General features: G+C 39.6%; 3 protein-coding genes across 12 annotated transcripts in view; 1 reads left to right on the forward strand and 2 right to left on the reverse strand.

Moving 5' to 3' along the window:
- The window catches only part of strat (RAB interacting factor STRAT), a 73,657-nt gene extending 58,033 nt beyond the window's left edge, over positions 1-15,624 (reverse strand). Inside the window, exon 1 of the mRNA XM_067130551.1 lies at positions 15,504-15,624. The gene's annotated coding sequence lies outside the window, so the exon portion shown is untranslated. The remainder of the gene's footprint in view (positions 1-15,503) is intronic.
- LOC136854168 (two pore channel protein 1-like) overlaps positions 1-23,242 on the forward strand; it is a 449,951-nt gene that overhangs the window by 267,780 nt on the left and 158,929 nt on the right. For 2 of the 5 annotated variants that reach the window (XM_067130468.1, XM_067130478.1), the window contains exon 1: positions 21,905-22,059. The exons of the other annotated variants lie outside the window; for them this stretch is intronic. In XM_067130468.1, the coding sequence (XP_066986569.1) occupies positions 21,969-22,059 (91 nt within the window). In that variant the 5' untranslated portion in view covers positions 21,905-21,968. Of the gene's footprint in view, positions 1-21,904; positions 22,060-23,242 lie in introns of those variants that run through there. 5 annotated transcript variants of the gene reach the window in all.
- On the reverse strand, positions 1,882-22,581 carry LOC136854187 (U11/U12 small nuclear ribonucleoprotein 35 kDa protein-like). 6 transcript variants are annotated; one of them, XM_067130531.1, is made up of 2 exons: positions 22,457-22,581; positions 1,882-9,661 (listed from the first exon to the last, which is right to left on the reverse strand). In XM_067130531.1, exon 2 carries the CDS (start codon positions 9,305-9,307, stop codon positions 8,369-8,371), a length of 939 nt encoding a protein of 312 aa, XP_066986632.1. In that variant the 5' UTR covers positions 9,308-9,661; positions 22,457-22,581; the 3' UTR covers positions 1,882-8,368. The 6 variants fall into 6 exon arrangements, with proteins under 6 accessions (XP_066986632.1, XP_066986597.1, XP_066986605.1 ...); XM_067130496.1 differs by lacking the exon at positions 22,457-22,581 and adding an exon at positions 15,460-15,600; XM_067130504.1 differs by lacking the exon at positions 22,457-22,581 and adding an exon at positions 12,149-15,567 and having other exon boundaries at positions 1,882-10,831.

The raw sequence follows: 23,242 nt of genomic DNA on the forward strand, positions 1-23,242 counted from the left end.
CTAAGAACCAATTGGTTACCTAGCAACGGGACCTACAGCTTATTGTGGAATCCGAACCACATTATACCAAGAAATGAATTTCTATCACCAGAAATAAATTCCTCTAATCCTTCACTGGCCAGCCAGAGAATCAAACACGGGCCTAAGAGAGTGCTAGGCGAGTACGATATCGACCCATCCAGTGAAGAACTTTCAGGGTATTACTGTACATCTCACATTACTTGTTCCTTGATCTCCTCTCTTCTAAGGGATGGTGGTCAGGAAGCACAGGAATCGCCACTCCAGTTAAGGCAGGAAGCACAACAGGAGTGGCCCTGGTGACAGGAACACCAGGAGTGGCAATAAGAGCGACCAAGGCAGCTGAGGCAGGAGTCAAGACAGGAGCGGTCCAAGCAGTAAGACCTACAGGAACAATGAAGAGCAGCTGGAGCAGGAGGCACAGCAGGAGCGGCCCAGAGACTGGCCACCAGGGCAACAACAGCAATCAGAAAGACAGCACAGCAGGAGCAGACGGGACCACAGGTACGACAGGAGGCAGTGACACAGCACACAGGAGTGCCAGAGAATGAATAGAGGTTGGTCCACCATGTCCGGGCACAGGGTTGGAAACCGATGACACCAACATGGGAACCTTCGCCATTGCCGTCAGGTAACCATGGTCATTGTCAGAGTGCCACAGAGAAACTCCTCAGGGCCAGGATATCCAACACAATGAGATATCCAACCAACTCTACTGCTGCACCCTACAAGGCTCGCTATCAACCTGAAGAAAAAAGAAAAGATGATTAGTACAGGGAGACTCCTCTCGCTCCAAGGCGGATTGTCCTATGAAGTGGGAGGCGGCCCCTGAAAAGAGGTCACTGGACCCACCTTTCCCCCCCACCAATCCTTGCTCAACGAGCAAGCAAAGAGGACAAAGGAGAGATTTTGCCCAAACAAGAGACAGCCAGAAGGGGAAGCCTGCCAGGAGAGAGAAACAAGGACGAAGGGGTGGTCATCAAGGGCGTCATCGGAGGTGAATAACCTTCTGACAACACCCAGAGCCCCCCCCACCAAAAAGTTTCCTCCCAGCAAACTCGCCCACAGCACAGACGGCGAAGAGCAACACTCAAAAGTCAGAATAGGGATACCGCCACACCCTTGTACCAGGAGCAGAGGGTGTGAGGAGGCTATCAAAACCGTGGGTTTGTATATTAAATAATATCAAACACACAATATATACACAAAAACAACATAAGAAAGATAAGAAAGATCCCACTGGGAAAAAAAGGCTTAACGACAATCAGGCAGAGAGCTCCGAAAACACGTCTGCACAGCATGATGGCTGAAAGCAAATTGGAATGTTTACATCCCGGCAGGCAGGACTCCTGCCTACTGGACAGTAGTTACTGCCTAACCACCTTATTCAAGAGTTTAACAGCCGTTTTCAGCTTCGCTGTAAGTAATTCCTAATGTAAAGGACTGATGGTTTGTATATCATGTAGGAACAATTGTATTCTCAATGCAAATATGGTAACCAAAATAACATAGGTCAAGGTACAAAAAAAATTGTTCAGAGGAAAAAAATTTAGACCAGCAAAGCTCAGAATAGCAGTTTCTGAAATTAAGACTTAAAAATAACATTGCTTCTTTCAGTGTTCAGCCACAACTTAGCAATCACCTTACTGTCGTGTATGCCCTAGTGCTCTGTACATAATCTCTCTCATTCATTAGAACTTCTGAACTGTAAATCATCCCCAAAATTTGAAAACAGTATTTCCCAGTTAAAGTGAAATATATAACCAAGTGATTAATACAAAATTGGGCAAAAAGCAATGGAATTATTCTTCAGGAAAATAATTCACTGCTGTAAGAATGGGGGATATGAATAAATAAAAAGTGTGCAATGTACAGAATTTATTACAGTAAAATTTATGAAATATGAAAATCAGTAACAGAATTCTCAGCAACTCAAAAATCAAAAATCCTTTTCACTGCATTGAATAACTATGCGTGACAGTTTTGAACAAAAGTAAATTAATTGGGCTACCATATGTTAATATGCTATACAACACTTCTGTGACCATCACAAAAAACTTAAAGACCTCTAATCACTCAAAATATGAAAAGTTCCTACAAGTCCAGTATTTTACATCAAACTGAGCTAACTCATGAGTTTAAAATTAATCCTATACTGAATTAACCATGAAAAGTAATCTTTCAACCACACACAAGTTTGAAACATGACATTTTTATGATAAGCTAAGTATACCTTAGTTTTACCATAAAATAAGTTTTATATATACTTACCAAGTAATTACATAGCTATTGGTTCCTAACCTAAGGCAGCTTAAAAATTCAAAATTCGCACGGCAGCATTCCTATAGTTTGCATGTAGGCGATAAGGTCCCGCCCACTATCCAGGACTCAAAGAAAACAACTTAGCAGAGAGTTCAAATCGTTTCATGCTCTAATGTCCATGCAAGAGGAGGAGGGCAGGCTCCGATCATGTAATTACTCGGTAAGTATATATAAAACTTTACTTTATCATTAAGTAACTTACCAAGTAATTGCATAGCTGATTTCACATTATTAGGAGCATTAAGTAAGTAATGCATTTGAAATAGAAAGGTTGCTAACATTGAATAAATATGTCTTGTTTCCTTACCTGTTGAGAGAGCTGCTGCAGGTAGGTACTGCCACTGGTCGGCACTTCTCTCAACTTGTTGTGGGCATGGCAGCATAGCCAAGGGTTGACCCTATATTAGTGGGACTTTGCAGTGGAGGAAGTACACCATACGCTGACAAAGTTCAAAAAGATGCCCTTGCCCTGGGCAAAGACCAGAATACAAAATAACAATACTATCACCTACACCACAGAAGTAAAACCATAACCCAAACCATTAAAAACGAAACTGGTGGGTACTCCAGGTACAAAGTACTCCCAGGCTCTCCATCAACTCAAAACCTTAAGTCAAGGCGAGTGGATAGCAAAGGAACAGAGTTCCCTATGCTTCCTCTCCCAGCACCATGCCAGCCACGGATAAAAGGTCCTAAAGTGTTACATTTTTCAAACACAGTCTCTAAGTCCTTGAGGTAGTGTGAAGCGAAGATGGACTTGCATCTCCAGAACGTCAACTGCAAGATCGTAGACAGAGAGACAAGTTATGTCTAAATGCCAGGGAAGTTGTAACTGCGCTAATTTTGTGAGCCTTAACCTTAACTAATGGAAAGGCTTCTTCCTGGATCTGAGAGTGGGCTTCTGATATCAACTCTCTCAAAAAAAAGTATATGGCATTTTTGGAGAGCGGATGAACCAGGTTTGTTACAGAGCACCAGAGGTTGCTCGAAGGTCCTCTGATCTTTTCCATCCTGTGAAGGTAGTACCTGAGACACCTCACTGGACAGAGAAGTCTTTCTTTTTCCTCAGGCCTTCTTGATGATGAAGGATCTAGGCCAGGGCTTGGAAGGGCTCGTTTTAAGCTAGGAAACCAAGAGAGAGCAGACCCTACTCTCTTGTCTATCGCCTATAACTTGCTAATACGTTTGGCAGTAGCAAGAACCACTGAAAAGAGAGTCTTCTTGGTGAGATCCCTGAGAGAAACAGAACGGAGAGGTTCAAACTGAACACTGAAAGCCATTTCAGTACAACATCCCTGAGAGAAACAGAACGGAGAGGTTCAAACTGAACACTGAAAGCCATTTCAGTACAACATCTAAGTTCCAAGAGACACTGAAAGAACTTTCTTTCTTAGACGTTTCGAAGGATTTGATCAAGTCACTCATATCTTCCCTAGAAGACAGATTCATTCCTCTGTGTTTAACATTATAGAGGCTGCACCACCTTCTGAAGACTGCCCATTTGGATTGGTAGAGCTTCGAAGAAGACACTCTTCTGTACCTCGCAATCACCTCTGCAACCTGTCTCAAAAACCTGTCAGGGCCAGAGCAAACAACCCTTGGTGGAATTTGAGAAAGTGGGGTTGTCTGAGCAGCGACTGGTTTTGTGGAAGGAGTCTTGGGTAATCCACCAGGAGCCGAATCAGACCTGGGAACCATTCCTTGTTCGGCCAAAAGGGAGCGACTAGGGTCAGGGAGGTACTCCGATGCACAGACAACTTGTTGATTACCTCCCTGATCATCCTGAAGGGAGGGAAGGTGTACACATCTAAGCTTGTCCAGTCCAAAAGCATGGAGTCCGTTGCCCATGCTCGAGGATCCGGGACCATAGAGCAAGAGAGTGGAAGACAGTGATTTCTCAACGTTGCAAAAAGATCCACTGTGGGCTTGCCCCATAGTTCCCACAGATCATCGCAGACTAATGGGTCTAAGGTCCATTTGGTCAGAAAGACCTATTCGAGGCAGCTTAGTTGTCCGCAATAACATTCATTCTCCCTTGAATGAACCAGGTGACAAGAGTAACTTGATTCTCCTCCGCCCACAGAAGGAGATCCCTTGCCGTCCCGAACAGAGAGAAGGAATGAGTGGCCCCTGTTTGCGAATGTAAGAAAATGCAGTGGTGTTGTCCGCGTGCACTATCTTCTTGCCGCTGACTAGATCCAAGAAGGACTGAAGGCCCAAGTAAACTGCTCTCAGTTCCTTTACATTAATGTGAGACTTCCGTTGTACCATCGTCCATGTTCCGGAGACTTCCCAGCCATCTAAACTGCTCTCGGTTCCTTTACATTAATGTGAGACTTCCGTTGTACCGTCGTCCATGTTCCGGAGACTTCCCAGCCTAGGTCAGAGGCGTCTGAATAAAATTGAGGGTTGGGGCTCACTGGGAGAAGAGACTTCCTTCCTGAAGTCTTTTTTCGCAAGACCACCACAGGAGATCCTCTTTGATTTCCAACGTAATCAGGAAGATGAAAGAGTCTGGTTGGGTCTTTCAGCACCAGTTCGCTTTCAGGAAAAACTGAAGGGGTCTCATGTTCAGTCTGCCTAATTTTACAAAATGTTCTACTGGCGCGAGGGTCCCTAGAAGACTCATCCACTGTACTGCCAAGCAGAAAGAAAAAGCAAGGAACTGACTGACAGTCTGAAGGCAGTTGTTGACTCTTTTGGGCGATAGAAAAGCCCGAAAAGCCAGAGAGTTCAGTATCATCCCTAAATAGGGAATCTCCTGAGTCGGTGTCATGAGGGATTTCTTTTTGTTTATGAGAATGCCTAACTCCTGTATCAGGCGAAGAGTTCTTCCCAAGTCCTCCGCGCACTTTTATTCCAATGAAGAGCGGAGAAACCAATCGTCCAGGCATATGTTGAATTTGATGCTCAGAAGCTGAAGCCAATTCCCTAGAGGGGGAAGAATTTGTGTGAAAACTTGAGGGGCCGTCGACAAACCAAAGCATAGGGCCCGTAACTGCAGTACTCTGCCCTGAAAAACGAAGCGTAAAAATTTCCATGAGTCCAGATGAACAGGAACATGAAAATATGCATCCTGCACATCCAGGGTGACCATCCAGTCCCCCTGTTGTACTGAAGACATGACTGAATGAACGGTCTCCATATGAAACTTCGTCTTCAGTACGAACACATTCAAGGCGCTGACATCCAGAACAGGCCTCCAACCCCCCGAGGCCTTCGGAACCACAAAAAGGCGATTGTGAAAACATTCTGAGTGGAGATCTAGCACCTCTTCCACCGCTCCCTTGATAAACAGGAATTTGACTTCCTGAGAGAGGACCAAAAACTTTGTGGAACCTTCTGAATATGCTGTCAAGGCGATTGGAGATGTTATTAAGGGAGGAGTTTTCACGAAAGGAAGGGCGTAGCCCTCCTTGAGAACCATGACCACCCAAGGATCTGCTCCTCTGTGCTCCCATTCCTTCCAATAAAGCAGAAGCCTGGCTCCTACTTGGGCGTGGAAGACTAACTTCTCACTTCTTGGGCTTAGTCTTGAAGGAAGACTTCTTAATGGACTTTGTAGGAAGTCACAAGTTTGACCTGGGTCTAGTCTGGGTTTTGGTCTTCCCTCCATGAAAGGGCTGAGGTTGTAGAGGGGAGGATTATCTCGACACGGAAAGCACAGGCTCCCTCGGACGTCTAGTGGACTGTGCTAACAAGTCAGTGGTAGACTTCTTCTGCAAGTCTGAAACAATCTCCTTTACTGTGACTTGCGGAAAGAGATGAGACTTATCCAAATAAGCGAAAAGAAGAGCCAACTTCTTTGTCGGCAAGCCTCCTTTTGAGGTGAAAGAATACCAGAGCTCCCTCTTTTTTAGGACGCCCATTGAAAAGAGAGACGAGTTCCAAAGAGCCATCTCTAACTGTCCTATCTGAGCACGAAAGAACTCCCTGCCAATCAGAGGCAGAGTCTTCAGCGAGATCAGGACAGTCCTCAATCTTTTTCGATAGAGCCCAGATGGCCCAATTGAGAAAACTATAAATCTTGAAAACCTTAAAAATGTTCTTGATAAGGTGATCCAGTTCAGAGGAGGAAAACATTATCTTGGCAGTAGAAAAGGCAGTTCTACGAGCTGAATCCACCAAACCGGAGAAGTCACCCTGGGAGGAGGCAGAAGCTCCCATGGAAGGAGCTTCCTCGGTGGTGTAGAACGAGTACCTCATCTTTAATAATTTGCTGGGCAGAAAAGCGAATGTTGCTTTGCCCTGCCATCTCTTAGAGGCCAGCCAGTCATGAACTTCTCTGGGAGCCTTCTTTGAGGAGGAGGAAAGAACTAGCTTGGGTAACCTGGTACCCTCTGATGACTGCTTTCTCATGAGGAAGGTAGAAGCTGGAGAAGTAGAAGCAGGAACAAAGAAATCCGGAAAACTATCCAAGAGGAATCGCAAAAAAGACGAGTAAGCTGAAGAGGGGACCATCTCCTGAACAACCTCTTCCTCCTCTGAAGAGATAGGAGACAAAGACTTGTCCTTGGATGCAGGAACTGAAGAGGTTTTCTCCAAAAAAACCCATAAGTTCGGTCAATTGACATTTGAGAGGGGCTAACGAATCTTCTTGAACCAATGATGATGGCGGATTATGAGAGGAAAGCGCTTGGCGCCCAGAAGCAGTGGCTGGGGGCTTGGCTGTTGGTGCCAGAAGCTCAGGAGTTGGCGCCGAGCGCTCAAAAGCAGAAGTCTGGTGCAAGTCAGCAGGCACCGGGTGCTCGGAAGAAGTCGGGTGCTTATAGTGCTCAGGACTGTCTCCAAATGAATGAAGAGGGCGAGCTGGAGAAGCTCCCGGTACCTCTTGACAGCCACAGGAGAGGCCTTTCCAGTGGAGCTGAGTCGTAGCCTGGGAACGAACGACAGGCTCGACAGAGGGGGCGACTGCCCGTGGGCAAAACCCACCAGTCTCCCTTGTACCTATGGTATGTCTTCTCCCCGGTGCGGGGGAGTGGGAAAGTGATCTTCGTCTAGGAGCACTGGTGGGACGGACAGCCACCTCCTCAACATTGACAACACTCTCACTTCTCACTGCACTTTCATTATTCACATTTTTCTCCATTACAGGCCTAATAGCCAATCCCATTTCCATAATGGTATTAAATACTAAACCAAACTTCTGATTAAACCTTAATTCAAGGCTGGCAATGGCACTAAGAGTGGAATCATGGGAACCTGGAACAGGAGTAGACGGTAAAGTAGGATGACTCAGAATGGGAGAAACAGGAGGAATTGGAGGAGTAACAGCTCTGTCATCACCTGCATTATCCAAAGGAGTAGAATCTGTATTGGCCCTATTCTCAGCCCTAAGGGCTGCTTTCCTCTTCCTATCTCCAAGTTTTTCTAGATGAGATTTCAAGATTTTCCATTTCTTATCCTCCCAATCCTGACACTCTATGCAAGTATTATCTTTACTACATTCTTGCCCCCTACATTTAGTGCATTTCGTATGAGAATCATAAAAAAAAAAACTTGGTTTACCTAGTTTTACAACCCTCAGAACAGAAGCGAATAATGGATGAACTAGAATCCCACATCGTTAACTAAAGCAATTCCTAAAGTTAACCAGCAACAACAATTCACCAATGACTGACAGCCACAAAACAAATCCTGAATACTTAACCAAGATCAGCCAAATAACTATCCGAAAAGCGATGAAGCGGCTGCGGAAAACTACCGATGTTGATCGGAAGCTAGCAGGAAACAAGTTGAACTCTGTGCTAAGTTGTTCCTTTGAGTCACAGATAGTGAGCAGGACCTTGCCACCTACACACAAACTATAGAAGTGCGCCGCGCGAAATTTCAAATTTTTAAGCCACCATAGGTTAGGAACCAATAGCTATGTAATTACTTGGCAAGTTACTTATATAAAATATTAATATTCATCCTGACAACATACGTCCCTTCTCGAAAATCAGTTTTATTAAATATTACATAGAGCCAAACTAAGACATCACTGTGTTTTATTTTGTTAACTATAAAATTTAGAACTGTCATTCACTCAACTATGATCTCTTTCTTTCCATCTGCTATCTTTATCTTTTTTATCTTGCCTTGAAGAATACTCCTTTCCTTCATATCTATTATAGCCTCTATCTTTTGAATCCAAGTCACCATATTCATGATCTCTACCACTGCGTCTTTTATAATCACGTCCTTTATTATCTTTTTCTCTATAATCTCGACCTCTTTCTTCTCTCTTTGTATAATGGCTGAACTTTCCTTCTTGCTTATCATAACGATAATCACTTTTGTCATGTCTATCACTAGACCGTTCATATTCATGATGTCTGTCGTATCCCCACTTGCCACGTTCAATTTTGTAAGGATGTTGTCCTCTGTTGCTTTCTAACAACTTGACTTTGTCTTTTGAGTTGTCTCTGTCTGAGAGTCTCACATTTCCATCATTAGCAGCTGAGGACCCCATTGAATGCTGGGGAAGTATAATAGGTTTCCTCCAAGGCCGTTCCACACAACCAAACCGAAGTTGTCCAGCTTCCTTACGGCCTCCCCAGCCTCCACCAAGCCTCCTGGGAATCCAGCCTTTCAGTGTATGTCCAGCTTCTTTGTCAACAATTAAGCGGAAACCTTCAATTTCAAGGTGCTGTGACAGTTTCCATGCTTCCATTGCATCACTTTTCCGAGAGTATTCAACAAAGCCATAACCTTTGCTCTGGCCTGTCACTACATCCCGTGTAACACACACACTTTTCAATTTTCCAAATCGGGAAAACTTTTCATGCAGCTCATCTTCACCAATACTGTGTGGCAAGCGGCCCACAAAGAGAGTATTTTCAGAATTGGAATCAACCTCGGCGGGAGTGTAATTGGCACTCATTGCCCGCACAATCCCATGGTCATGGGGTTCCGTGTCTGTGCCATCTATGCTCCCAGCAGCAAGAGGTTTATACACTTTTGTATATGGACTCCAACCCTCCATTTGGATCAAACTTTCACACTGTTAATTATTTAATACAAACAAAACCAAGTATTGCAAAGGTTCAATTTTGTTTAAAAATTAGTCCAATCTGTTGCCAAAAATAAATATCTCCTTTATTGGAAAAAGATATAAAAAGTTTAAGGGATAAATCCATGAATAACATGTTTTATACTCTCCAATTACATGGACAGAAATATTCCATCCCCTATCACAAAAAACTTAATTTCTGCACTGGTGATAGAGTATATAACTACACTGGCGATAGAGTTTATAACTATCTTCTACAAGCTTCTTCCTTACACGTCGTCTTAAGTAACCGAGGTCAATCTCCTAACAGCTTGATCAACATCATGTCTGTAATGGTGAATATAGCTGTCAAAGGTCTTGTAATAAAACAAATATCGTTAGATATTAACAATGTCAAATTAGCATTTCAACTTCATGTTTTACTTGTGAATTACATAGAAAAATCCAGTTTACATGTTGATGCAACATAACATAGATACATTATGATAACAATATAAGATCAAGTCTTTACACTTCACAAGCAAATTTACAATGCTCTGTGCATTATATCCTTAAAAGCCAACCAAAGGGACATGAGTACACAATGAAGAAAACAAGCAAATACACAATCTCTAAATTAAAAAAGCTTAAGCACCAAGAACAAAGCCCTATACAGTATTTCACTTTATTACAATCCAGTAGTACCAACCCACTGGGAGATATTTTAAAGTGTTCCTGGCAAACAACATAATACTGAATAACCAATACAGAATACTGTACACACATTTTGTTTTTACTTAATACTGTATTATTCTTTTGCTCTCACAGTTTTCAGAGCAATATACTTTTTAAAAACAACTTTTTTTTTTTTTCTTATAAACCCATCAGTTTAAAATTAGGGAAAATTACCTTGTAAAGTGATGGGTTTGTACTTTAAAAAAATCAATTTTATTTAAAAAAAACTACTTGGTATTTGTTTTGGCACCAAAAACTCACTACTTTATGACTAACCAGCCCACTGCTACTAGAGAGCCAATCACAGGTATTTAGGACCTTGATGAAGTAAAATTGATCATGGATGGAATTTTCATATTTCTATTAAATGTCAGATATACTCATATGTATATCCCTAATTTCATGACCCCAGCCATTAATCTGGATGCTGCACGTTCAGGAGTATCAAATAAATTTTCATGGTAAAATTTATTTGGATACTTACCTACAGTTAACGATAGCTTATATCTCCACGCCGATAGGCAAGTCAGCATTCAAACAACAGATTGAATGGCTGCCTAGATGACTGTCTGGTACACCTGTTCTCCACCAGGTGTGTTTTGAATGTTTTGACTCTTGTCAGAATTCTCCTTGACAGCCCACTCAGTTGTGGGGAGGCTGGGTGGCATCTTCTTTGTATCCACACAATATATTTTATGAAAGTTTATATTATTTGGAATGAATCTTGCCTACTGTTCAAGATACCTGATTCCCACATTGAGAAGAGGATGGTGGGTAGTGGTCCTAGACAAAATTCGGTCAATGTCCAGAACAACTCCGCGGTGAGATATAAGAAAATAGGTCACACTATAATATTCACAATATAAAATAATAAAACTTTGTCTCTGAACACTTTTGAGGAGATTCACCATATCCGAGATATTAATGATTATCTAATCGGCATCCTCGAAAATTTTCTAAGTCGTTTGTTTACATCCAGTAGCCCTTCGGGTATTATTACAGTTTCAAATTCGGATATCTAATATTTTTACTTGCTATCATATATTTTTGTCATGATTCATACGAAATACATCTTCCGCAAATTAAGAGTTACGGAGATATTTGCCGATGAATATTGTGCCTTGTTGTTATCGCAAGGATGCGTTTATGCTGCCATGTCAGTTTTTTCTGCTGATGCGTTTTGTTTTTTTGTCAATGTATTGTGGGTAAAAATGCTCGTCTTTTGTTTTTCGTTATGAATTATAAATGCACGTACAAATGCTGAAACCTGATTGGTTGCTTTGTTTCAAGAATATCCAATTAACTGCGATTTTTGGAATAAGCCTTTCTACAAAAGTGCGCTTCAGTTGACTGCCACGGATTCCGTCGTGCACGCCTCTGCAGTGGTGTTCTCTGTCTTACTTTGAGGCTATTGGTCGTTTCCATGGACATTACAATGGAACTCCACAGGTTGTGAATACCTTTCTTCGTGAACATTTAGTACTACCATCTATTTAAGGTAAGTGAAGTGGTTAACGAATTTCACCGAAACTGTAACTAGACGTTAGGGGTAAAATTTCGTTCCCTGTAACCCCTGTGGCAGGGCAAGAGCGCAATATTACCACTTGCCAGAACATACGAGCTTTAAACAATCATTTAAAATGTGCATAAGCCACGTGTATCCCGGAACTGAGAGCGGTACCTGCGGCCATGTTAAATCTAATCATTTACGGTAGAAATAAAGGTCAGATTCGTTGAAAGTACACTATTTAAGCTAGGAAAATGTAATTTTATGTCGAAATGTGAATTTGACCAAACTGTAAATTTACCGCACTGTGTGATCTTACTGGAGTTAGTTCCGAAAATGAGGTTTTTACTGTAATGTTTCTCAGAAAGAGTGTAATGTTTCTCAGAAAAACTAGTTCCCCATCGAATGATTTTCGATTTTTGACTTATAAGGTTAGACAATACCTGTCCCCAACCCCTCCATAGCTAATATGGCAAAATTGTGGGTGTTTCTCATCATAAGAAGTGGTCTAAAAACGCTTTAAATATGAAAAATATTACATTTTACTTTTAATTTTGGTACTTTATGCATGCGGAGTTCTTCTGGACATTCACCCAAAATTCACTCAGCCAATCGAACTCAAGGTGTCTTGCATGAAACCCAAAACATTCTTACCTGATTTGGAATCCTTTCTGGATCTTACTGCCACCACAAGTTGGATTCCATTCAGGGAGCAAGGCTCTCATATGTGTGCAGCAAAGAGCAGCCTTGTGGAGAAAACCGCATCTATTCAGCCAGAATAAAATGACAGTCACTAAAAATAAATACCTTTATGATATAAAGGTATGCTCCTGTACAGTACATGTACACAGTACCTTCATGCTCCCTAAAATATTAAAACCCAGGATTTAAAACAAAGAGCCTAAAAGATTGCTCTTTCTTTGGTTCAGGAAGAGACTTTATCTGCTGCTAGTAGAGAACTAAGGCCTTTACTGTTTTCAAACACAATACTGCATATTTAAGGTAGTATGGCCAAAACCAAATTGCACTTCTACTGAGCTGCACTAATCCCATCCTCAAGTGATAAATTGTCATAAAACTAAATGAAGTTGCAATTGCTCTTACATTACAAATGTTTACCTTCGACATACATAAAAGGCATGTAGTAGCTAGTTCTCATGCACTGGCCTAATCTAATACATCACAGAGAACCTCGTGTTCTTTGACAAAGACGTTCTAGGCTTCTAAAACCCTAAAACAAAAGGTTAACTTTTTAAACCCACAAAACCAAAGGTTACCTTTGTCTCCTCCAGGCTTAACCTATCTAACTAAGTTGTAATTGCCCAACAGGGCAGAGAAGTGTTTCCTCTTCTTCCCCACCAAGGAGGTTAAATTGGAACTCTTAAAGGTCTCGGAAAAACTTATCCTTAACATCATCCTCAGCTCTAAGGCAAAATGATAAATTAGAAGGAACCTTACACTGGAAAGAAAAAAGATAAAGAGAAGTAAGGGTAAAGTCATTTATCAGGCAAACAGTCTGATTAATACTATTGAGAAGGGACAAACAGAAGATGCAGCATCTAAAATAGGAAACTATGGTAATATTTGAAACAAGGATAAATAAGGTCAACATAAAGCCTACAACTGGGATGAAAAACTTGAGGAATCTAAACAATACACCAGATCATCATTAGCAACAATGCAAAATCCAACAGGTGGCAAATTGACTGACTATTGATGATTGCAATTCATCACATCTATTTTACATGTTTACTTCTGATCTATTAGTACAATAAGTAACTGAACTTTTAACAATACTCAGGTTCCAGATATAACAGTCTTAGCATTAACAAAAATTACTGCTATGACATCAGACTGTTAATATGAATGCCAATCATACCAACAACCCCAATCATAGAGTAAAAACAACTAGGATAATGACCTAGTGACATTATAAAATGCCTCATGAAAATGTATATCTTTTGCTTGTCTCTCAAATCAAGACAATTCAACGATATTAGGTCTTCAAATGTTGATTCCAATGTCATATGCAAGTGACTTGTCATTACGTACTCTTGTCAGCTGCAACTTCACCAGCAAATTCTTTTCATAATTAACAACAATAGGAATGACACATATACCTCAAAGGTAAAGCTCTTCCCAATTTTAGCATTTGGCAAAACAAAGTTGTTTCTCCAGTGGTAAACAATACTACCTGTACCTGTAAGGTTGTTACAGGTGAGGTGTGCATGAAAAAAAGCCTTTTCAAAAAATACCTCTGCAAAGGAAAAGTTGTTCATGAAAAACCTCGGCCATCCACTTTCAGAGCATAAGTAAAAAGTTAGTTTACAGAAGGTCAAAGGAAGGAATCCAAAATGGGAATAACATCATTGGTCAAGTAGAATATGACACCCTAGTTATGGGTATGTAGGTTTGGGAGATTCCCAGGTTGGTAAGTCTCCATCCCAGATAAGAATAGGTTTGATTAAGTTAGGTTAGTTAGAGTATAAATTTCCAGCAGCATTCAATATAACAGAACATCAGGCCTGCGGAGGGCCTTGGGGACTCATATCCTTGCTGCATTCTACATTGAGTTAAACCTGATTGAAATTTTTAAGTGAAACTGATGCTTTTTTCTATTTCTTTTCCCTAGGACTAGTAAATGGACACGATAACGTATACTCTTCCCTAGGCCTATTAAATGACAAGATAACGTATACTTTTCCCTAGGCCTATTAAATGACAAGATAATGCATATTTTCCCATTAAGTAAGCCTACATTGTTCTTGAGTTAGTGCTCATTAGCTCGTGTTTGTTTTTTCCAACTACTGTATACAATCCATTTCTCACAGTAGCCTAATCTCCACAGGCTAGGCACAATTGTTCGAGAGGGTATGGGGAGGGTTAAACATAAAAACACATAGTAGGCCATGTCTCAACAACAATAGCCCAAAACACACATGAAGGCTAATTTGAAAAAAAGCCTAGCCCTAGGCCTACGTCAAGACAACAAACACGTTTTTCCACTCTGGGCAGGAAAGGCTGGAATTTGCACACATGGCTACACAATTACAAACAAACTTCCTTAAGCATTATGTTATGACACTACTAGCCTATAAACATGCACACTTGTGATGTGACAAGTGTTAGAATGAATGGAATATATTAAAACATACAATGATTTTTCTACCAGTAGCCTACTAGTCACAAGTCAACTTCACCATGGCCCAGCATGTGCAGTTGTGCCAATAGGTAAGTACTGTGCGTCACAACTGGTGCACGTCATGAATGGAGGATGGAAAGCAATTGGAGGAAATGTATCACAAGTAAATGAGAAATAGGGCCTCTGGTATAAGGATCTTACAAAAAGTAGCCTTGGCTTTTCTGACACGGCTGATCAAGAACAGAGTAGGCTGGGTCTAGGATGCTCGGACATGGAAAGTGTTAGGCTAATTTGTATTAAATTTACTCACAAAATTGAGTTTTGGCTTAGATCTAACCCAGGTAATTCTAAGCCGTAGTTCTCCTACCCCGTCGTGTAGCCTTCAAAGGCCAATCAAAGTTTAGTTACAGCCGGCCAACAAAATATTACTTGAAATTCTTGTAAAGCAAGTAAAATAACGCAGGAAAACGTCAATTGCCATAGTCTAGCTCACCGCGGAACTACGGCTTAGAATTACCCAGTTTTGGTGTCGTATAAAAAGGCAGTGTTAGCCGCAATTAACAAATACCGATAACGCGTGAACCCATGCTATTTAGCCCCGTGGGGCTAATCCGATTCCACCTGTGCCAGCAAATCGCCGAGGCCTAGGATACCCGTCACTTTCATGTCGCTGACTTCCTGGGATATCCTTGGCTTGTCTAAATTGACATGAAGGCATTATCTGTTACGAGTACTAACTCCCACCGGTATCTTTCACAGTACCTGTATTTGTTTATGAGGCGACGAACAATTGATAGGAAAATTACTTGAACGCTAATTGGTGACCAAACGGGAAAACACGAGCGAGGCGGCACTGCTTGTGATCAGGATGTTGTTTTTGCTATTACCGTTGCTTGTCGTTCGCTACCGATGATTATGCCCCGTTGTGGGTCAATTGGTATTCTACCAAAACACAGTATATGATAAATGAGCAATTGTAAATTTGTTTATGTATGTATATATATTAATTTTATGTTAACAGGATTTATATCCAACAATAATACAAGAAACTATGTAATTGACAAGGCAATTTAAAAAAAACACATCTACCAATCTGCTTACAATGTTGTTAACACTCATACAACCCTACTCGCCCCCTTCGTTAATTAAGAAACAATCTATTTTGATGTATGTATATGTGTATACATATATTTATACATATATGTATGTATGTATATATATATATATATATACATATATACGTGTGTGTTTGTTTCACGTATGCGTGAAGCACACACACACACAATATATATATATATATATATATATATATATATATATATATATATATATATATATATATATATATATATATATATATATATATATATGCGTGACTAGTTTTGTCACTAATTCATGCGTTTATGTATGTATGTATATATGTATGTGTCCATAAACAAAGCGTTGGTAGCTTTATGCTGCACAGATCCAAGTAACCTGGAAGGCTACTGTCCGCGAAGCACATACGCCCTTTAAAGTTTTTAGCCATGCGTTGAAATCATTGTAATGAGACAACTTGGTGGGATATTTCCCTATACTGCACATTGAGCTTCCTTTAGCAGTGATCCACCCACTGACGGACGACCTGTGTCCAGTGGTGTCTGAGGACAGTAGAACTTTGCATCCTTATCGGACACGTCCTTTATGACTAATAGTGCTACGCCTCAAGAATTAATTTAAGCTACTTGCTTTGTCAAAAGCCAATGTTTCTTTTAGGCATAAAAGCTTACTTCCTTGTAAATGTTAATTGCCTTCTTGGTAGTGCTCTTTGATGAAATGCCGTACATCAACATTAAAGAGTCATGCCCAGATGCCTTAGTTTCATATTTACATTGATGCTTGTCCATGTTTATGCATTTGTTGACATTTTATCTAATTTTTCCTTCTCTCCGGTCCCTCTTTTTTTCAGAAATGGATATTTTTCCTTAGAAAAATGTCCATTTCTGTTCCATATAAACAATTATGTTTATATGTTCCATATTAATAATGTATGGTAACTACATTTTCTAACGCATCCTGAACGCTGAGCATAACCCATAGGCTGTATCTGTAGAGAAGATGATCTTGATGTCATTTACTCTGGACATTTTGTTCTCCTCCAATTGTTCTTAGATTGTTACTCCAGCGCGGATGTTAGGCAGCATCACCTCCCCTTGGTAGCCTACCCATGTATTATTATTATTATTATTATTATTATTATTATTATTATTATTATTATTATTATTATTATAAAAGCTGCATCCAAAGTTGGGAAAACAGAACGATACAAGCCCAAGGAACCCAACGAGGAAAACAGGCTGATGCGGAAAAATAAATTTAGAAGTGAAACTAAAGTATTAAAAAGAAATAACGAAGAAAATGTGAGATCGATAACAAAACAGTATATGTACAGTATATGTATGTAGTATATATATATATATATATATATATATATATATATATATATATATATATATATATATATATATATATATATATATATAAATAAATAACCAAGAAGTGAGACTCATGTCACCATGTTAAAAAAAATAAAACTGAAAAAGTTTCACTGTTTCGTCACAACAGGGATAGAATTTATAAAAAAAGTGTGAGTTATTGAACCTCACAGAAGAAAAGATATTTTTTTTCCTCCAAGGCCTTGGGATGAAAAGGGCCTGAGTTAAATTCCTCTGTTCATGTCTCCTGTGCTTTCACTTCCACAGATCTCCCATCTCATCTCACAGTTTTCATTTAAGCAGGTCTTGGTTTTCCAACTCTTTTGGTACTCACAGCAGCCCATCTGACAACATTCCACACTATACTCCCCCGAGGTTGGCCGGATGACACATCCACACCAACTCCATCTCCCTTTCATTGCTATCTTATCAATATGGAACCTCCGCAACGCCCCATACGGTATAATTTCTCTCTTTCCGTCCGACTCCTAATATTCCTCTTAAAGCTTTATTCTCGACTCGACGAAATCTGTTAGGTAAAGGTTCATTACGTAAAGGTTCACCGGCATACAATCATTCACTTTCACTTTGTTTTCACTTTGGTTTTATGTACAGCCCTCCACAGGGATAATTCCCCATCTCGCGGGCCCTTGTACGTTTTCAAAATTAGGTGCTTCTTATATTTTATAAATGTCTTTCATTGTTTTCTCGTCAGTATCGTTGCTCCTGCAGTATAGGAGAGTCTTTAGTTCTTTTTTTTTTTTGGTTTCTTCTTATTAAATTGCATAGAAGTCTCTTCTTATTAAATTGCATAGAAGATTATTAGTCAAAGCCATGACCCGTATTATTTTTCACCTTTGACAGATATTCTTTATATAGTGTCCACTTACTGCCATCATATGATTTATGTTTAGTATCATTATGACCTTTCTTTCAGAGGCGTCGTGAGGGGGTGCTGGGGGGGGACATAATGTCCCCGGGCGCAGCATTGAGGGGGCGCCAAATTGAAGTTGGGAAGACATCTATTTTGGGGGAAATGGTGGTGATGAAACCAGTAACTTAGAATCTTTAAGTTTTTACGAGTTTTCAGTACATATTCTATATTCAATGAAGATTGACTTCCTTTAATGTTCATTATATATAAATGTAATCATAATGTGTTAATTACTACACCATCAAATTTTATTACGTACTTATACTGTAAAAATAAGTGGTTCAGTGACTGTGCGTCAGTGCAAAGATATTGGATAGGTACACCCCTTTTCATTGTTTAGGTTTTCTGCTATCAATATCTGTCTAATTATCTTTACATTCTAATACCTTTATACCGTTTTATTTCCTTGCATATGGTTGATCCCAAGCAACTATCACTTTAATCTTTTTGTTTTCATTATTTTGACACATGTTAAAATTAAAGAAAAGCAAGGTTTATAGTTAGTGAACTAATTCATCTTTGTTCTTATCAGTTTTCTTTTCAGGTATTATAACTATTCAGTCTTTACCACAAAATCTATTTTTTTCTAGTATTAACTTCTATGTTGGCAACAAATTGTACATTTTCATGATTTTCTTAGCCCCCTGTATTCCATAATGTTTAACTCCTTTTTTAATCAAATTTATTTAATTTGCCATTTGTCTTTGGTTATTAAGAGTTACTAGTTACTGTGATGCTTTACTATAATCTACATTTTAGTTATCTTATCAACATTTTGGAATTTATTTATGAGGGCTAATGATTAATTAATTACAGTATATCTATCATATGTAAAATAAACTATTTCAGTTTGCAAATTCGGTTTGTGTTCTGTCATCCCAGAATATTATTATGCAAATTAGAATGTTTTGTTTTCAACACAATATATCAAAAATAATGAAGGCAAACATTTCCTGCCAAGATTAGCACACTCAAATAAAAATAGTCCTCCCCGCCCCTCCCCACTTTTGGGGGCGCCATAAAACACTTTGTCCCTGGGAGCCAGCAACCCTCACGACGCCACTGTCCTTTGTCCAGTTTTTAATTTCATTTTCATTCGTTCATCGAATGACCTATTTGGTCCCAGTGGTAGGCTTCTAGCCTAGACCTGTCATTTCATCCAAATCGTTCAGGCCAGCCTCATGAGAGCTGATAGTCAGCTCAGTGGTCTGGTTGTTTTAACAATAATAAATGCCAGTAATACATACTATCATTATCTATTTATTCCGGGAAGTCGTGTATCCTAGAGTAAAGTATCGTTTCAAAGTTTTTCTCTTTTTTTCAAAGCTAACTAACTTTCTGATAAAAGAGTTAAGCTTTCAAAATGTTCAGCGAGCTGTTGGTATACCACGGTTTCAAGGAATTTCGAGAAAAATGACAAGTATGGAATTGATCGACAGAATTCTACTGATTGTTATCGCATTATCCACAAATCGCGTTTACACGTGTCATTTCCTCACAATGCTGTTCTAGGCCTTCGTTCAACATTTTATGATACGTAGAGGTCACTAGCCTTAGTCCGCTAAGAACTGAGCTCCGCGAGGAACTATATATTCCTTATTGCTTTTAGCAATGAATTCTCTACGGATTCTACCACATTAATGGACAGACACAATTCAGAATTGACACCCAGACCCAGGCGTATATAGGTTGCTAAGCATCTTTGGTTTATGAATACAAAGAATAATTTGAAATAAAGAATTGGGAAGATGCAACTGACACCAAGGTATGGGGAATTGAAACAGATCGTGAGCAAGTGTAAATTTAACGTAAAGAAAATATGGAACTGGTAGAGGAGGAGTAGGCATGGTCTTAACACCAAATACAGGAAAGACACAGCTAAAGAGTAATGAGCAGTAGATTTTCTGTTTTTGAGATTTAAATCAGTACGATGCAACAGAATATTATACTGTGTTATTCGCTGACGAATGAAATCTAGGAAGAAGTGAATTTTATGTATAAGTGCAGAATTTATTGGCGAAACGCCACAGGTATGAAAATTGTAATGTGTGAGGTGAATACAGAAGTTGGTTGGTGGGAGCATTGAAGGCATCGAATACCTTGGGAGAAAAGAGAAAGACTGCGAACGAATATTGGGTGCTGGAGATTGTCTCGTAATTTGAGATACTTTAATTTGCATCACAAGGACATCCATGAATATACTTGAACATCTCCAGATGAGAGTCATAAGAAAAATCAAAGTCCTTTGTTTCGCACGATATTGAAGGGGATGAGGTTGATTATTATTTCCATCAAAAGAATTAACATTTTTTTATTTTGTTAGGAGTGATTGGTTGGTTAATCTGATGTCATGATGTACGCAGTACCTGGTGACAGAACCGCGAGTTATCAGATGTAGGATGAAAGTAGTATTTTGTGCTCTTTTAGTAAGGTTCCTATATTAAGGCCGTCCTCTCTTACACTAAAGCTTGTCAGTTTGATTTATGATGTCTATTTAATGTTACTTTTGTGACTCAACTTCTTCAGTGATAACAGTAATGGAAATGAAATATATTACATGATTTGGAAATGCTTGCGCTAAGGCTTTGTTGAGGAAAACACCTGAAATGTGCACTGTGCCTCCTGCTCCAGCTCACACCTTATCACACTTCCCTCTAGGCAAGTGCCCCAATTAGCATAACTCTGCCTTGGGCTGTACCAACCACCACTCCTGCTGCAAAAAACTGATGCACACAAACGCGTACACAATATACCTAATGGATTTAGAAATTGCCATAAATTACATTTCCACTGATACAAATCAGTTGAGTATGTTATTATAGAAAATTCTTTAACATTTTCCATTATAGCGAACGCCGTAAGCCTTATGTGTCTGAGCATTCAATGCAGTTCACTAACATTGCAACACTGAAGATAACTCTCACTGAACAAATCTTTGTAAGAAAAGTGAGAGAACTGGCATGAAAAAAAATGGCCTTTCAGTGATCTGGACCAATAAAGCAATACTTTAAACGTAATGTCACTGGATAGTACTGTAGAATTTAATTAACTCAGATTCGTAGACTGATAACTATAACCAAATAATCACGAAGAGGAAAAGAAATACCTCACTTATATAGAGTGAACATTGTTACATTAATCAAATGTAATAATTTATAGTTAAGTAACCATAACTTTATGATTAGAAGCCTTCGACTTGAGAAATTGTCTATGATAATACGTGAATTTTTTGAAAGTAAAATCCATATTATTACAGCAGTATTATAAGTCAGTCATAAAACCCCTTTATAAACGGTTTTCCTGCCAATCAATCTGGCAGGCCCCGCCACAAATCGAGCCGAGATATCAGTGTTGTACATTATTTGTTTCTTATTGTAAAAGAAAAACATCGAATCTCATTTCTACTGGAATTAGACCAGGTGCGAAAGTAAGGATTTTTCTTTATATGAGAACGAGTTACAAATATATATTGATTAGTTTATAAACAGTGTATTGGTGAAGTGTAGTTTCTTGGCTACAATGATTATATTAACAACGTAACGCAACAGCTGTCAAAGTGTGCGTTCATTAGCATACAGGTATGTGAGAGGAAAATTGTTTTTCAAGGCAGACCATCTGAACAAGTGTTCGTCAGTTTACACTTTAGTGTTTATACTTTACAAATATATATGTGATAGGTATATGATGATTTTTTCTTGCTTGTCTTTGCCTACGTAGCATGTGGCTACTTCAAAGCAAAAGCCGTTGTTTTAAAAAGAATATGGAATGGTATTCGTATGAACATTAAACCTGATCGTTCAGTTCGAAAACCTTAAGGAACACAATAACCAGTATTATGAACGAAGCCGAAAGTGTCAACAAACATGGAGGAAACTCAAACTCGAGGTGGGAGGTTCGGAACAGAAACATTTGCTAGCCTTTTTCTGCCTCCAGATGACGCTGAAAATTCTCAGGGTAAGGCCAGGCCCTCTCTAAGCTTTTAAGTGAATGAGTACCGATTTCCTTAAATCGGTTGATATATTATTCAGTGAGGCTAGATTTTTATACTAAGCATACCCTAAGCCTATTTTCTTGATGGGTTTAGGCCAAACAATCATTAAAGGTGACCAAAAGATGTTCTTGATACTTGCACATAGATATATTGAGCCAGGGTGGTTCGTGCCATAGATTAGTGGAAGGCAATGGAATCTGCTTAGGTAGCAGATTCGGTAGACTGCCTTCCTCTGCTCAAGTTTTGCGTGGGTAAAATCTTAGGGTGCGAGTGTAGGCCTAGAACCACGGGAACAGGTTCCGCAGACGAAAACAAACCTAATGTTTCTTAGAATGCCGTCCCGACCTAACCAGACTTTACCTTCCTAACCTCACTGAGGGTGCTGTGCCCTGACTTGGATAGGAAGGCTCTGCCCTTCCTGGATCCCCCAAAGTAGCACTAAACATCAGAAAAGCCTGATCCAGTCGTTGTGCAAACTACCGACGAACTATCCTCTTGGTGCTCTTTAGTAACTACTAAAACCCCGTCCACATGACCAGATGTTGTCCGGGAGACATAGTTTGTTGGCAGACAAAATCTGTGGTATTTCTAGGGTAAAACAATGGGGCATGAGACACATGGGTGGCAGAATTTTCACTTTTCACTTAATATGTAATTGGAGAAAACAAAAGAATTAAACCTTTAAGAAAACCTTTCAATAGATTGAAGCTTCTGTAACAAAATGTGCTATAGGAAACTGCCATAAGCATGTGAAGTCTTTGTAAAATATGTGTCGAGGGCAATTTTGAATCCAATATGGCTTCCCCCCAAATACTGAGACAAAATGAATGGCAATTGGACACTTCCTTCCAAGCGCTCATTTAACGATGTACTGAACACTAATTGCATATATATGTAATGTTTATAGATATTACTCAAGATTTTAGTTGTAATCAGCATGATAAAACAACATTTTTTTGCCCATACTTGTGAAAATATGAGACTTGGAATTCCCGTCTGTCATGTGGTTGAACTGAAATGCATTTTTACCTTTAATCCATGGTTTTATCCTTACTGACATCACAACTGAAGCTCCACAGTGCTTATTTGATTGTAATTATGCAAATTTTGTTCGTAATTCACTCAAAATACGACTTAAAATATGTG

This window comes from Macrobrachium rosenbergii, chromosome 3 (genome assembly GCF_040412425.1).
Source record: "Macrobrachium rosenbergii isolate ZJJX-2024 chromosome 3, ASM4041242v1, whole genome shotgun sequence".
NCBI lineage: Eukaryota > Metazoa > Arthropoda > Malacostraca > Decapoda > Palaemonidae > Macrobrachium > Macrobrachium rosenbergii.

What these genes read in the sequence shown, in the direction of transcription:
- LOC136854187 (XM_067130531.1), bottom strand. Translation starts at nt 9,307, where the DNA reads ATGGAGGGTTGGAGTCCATATACAAAAGTGTATAAACCTCTTGCTGCT.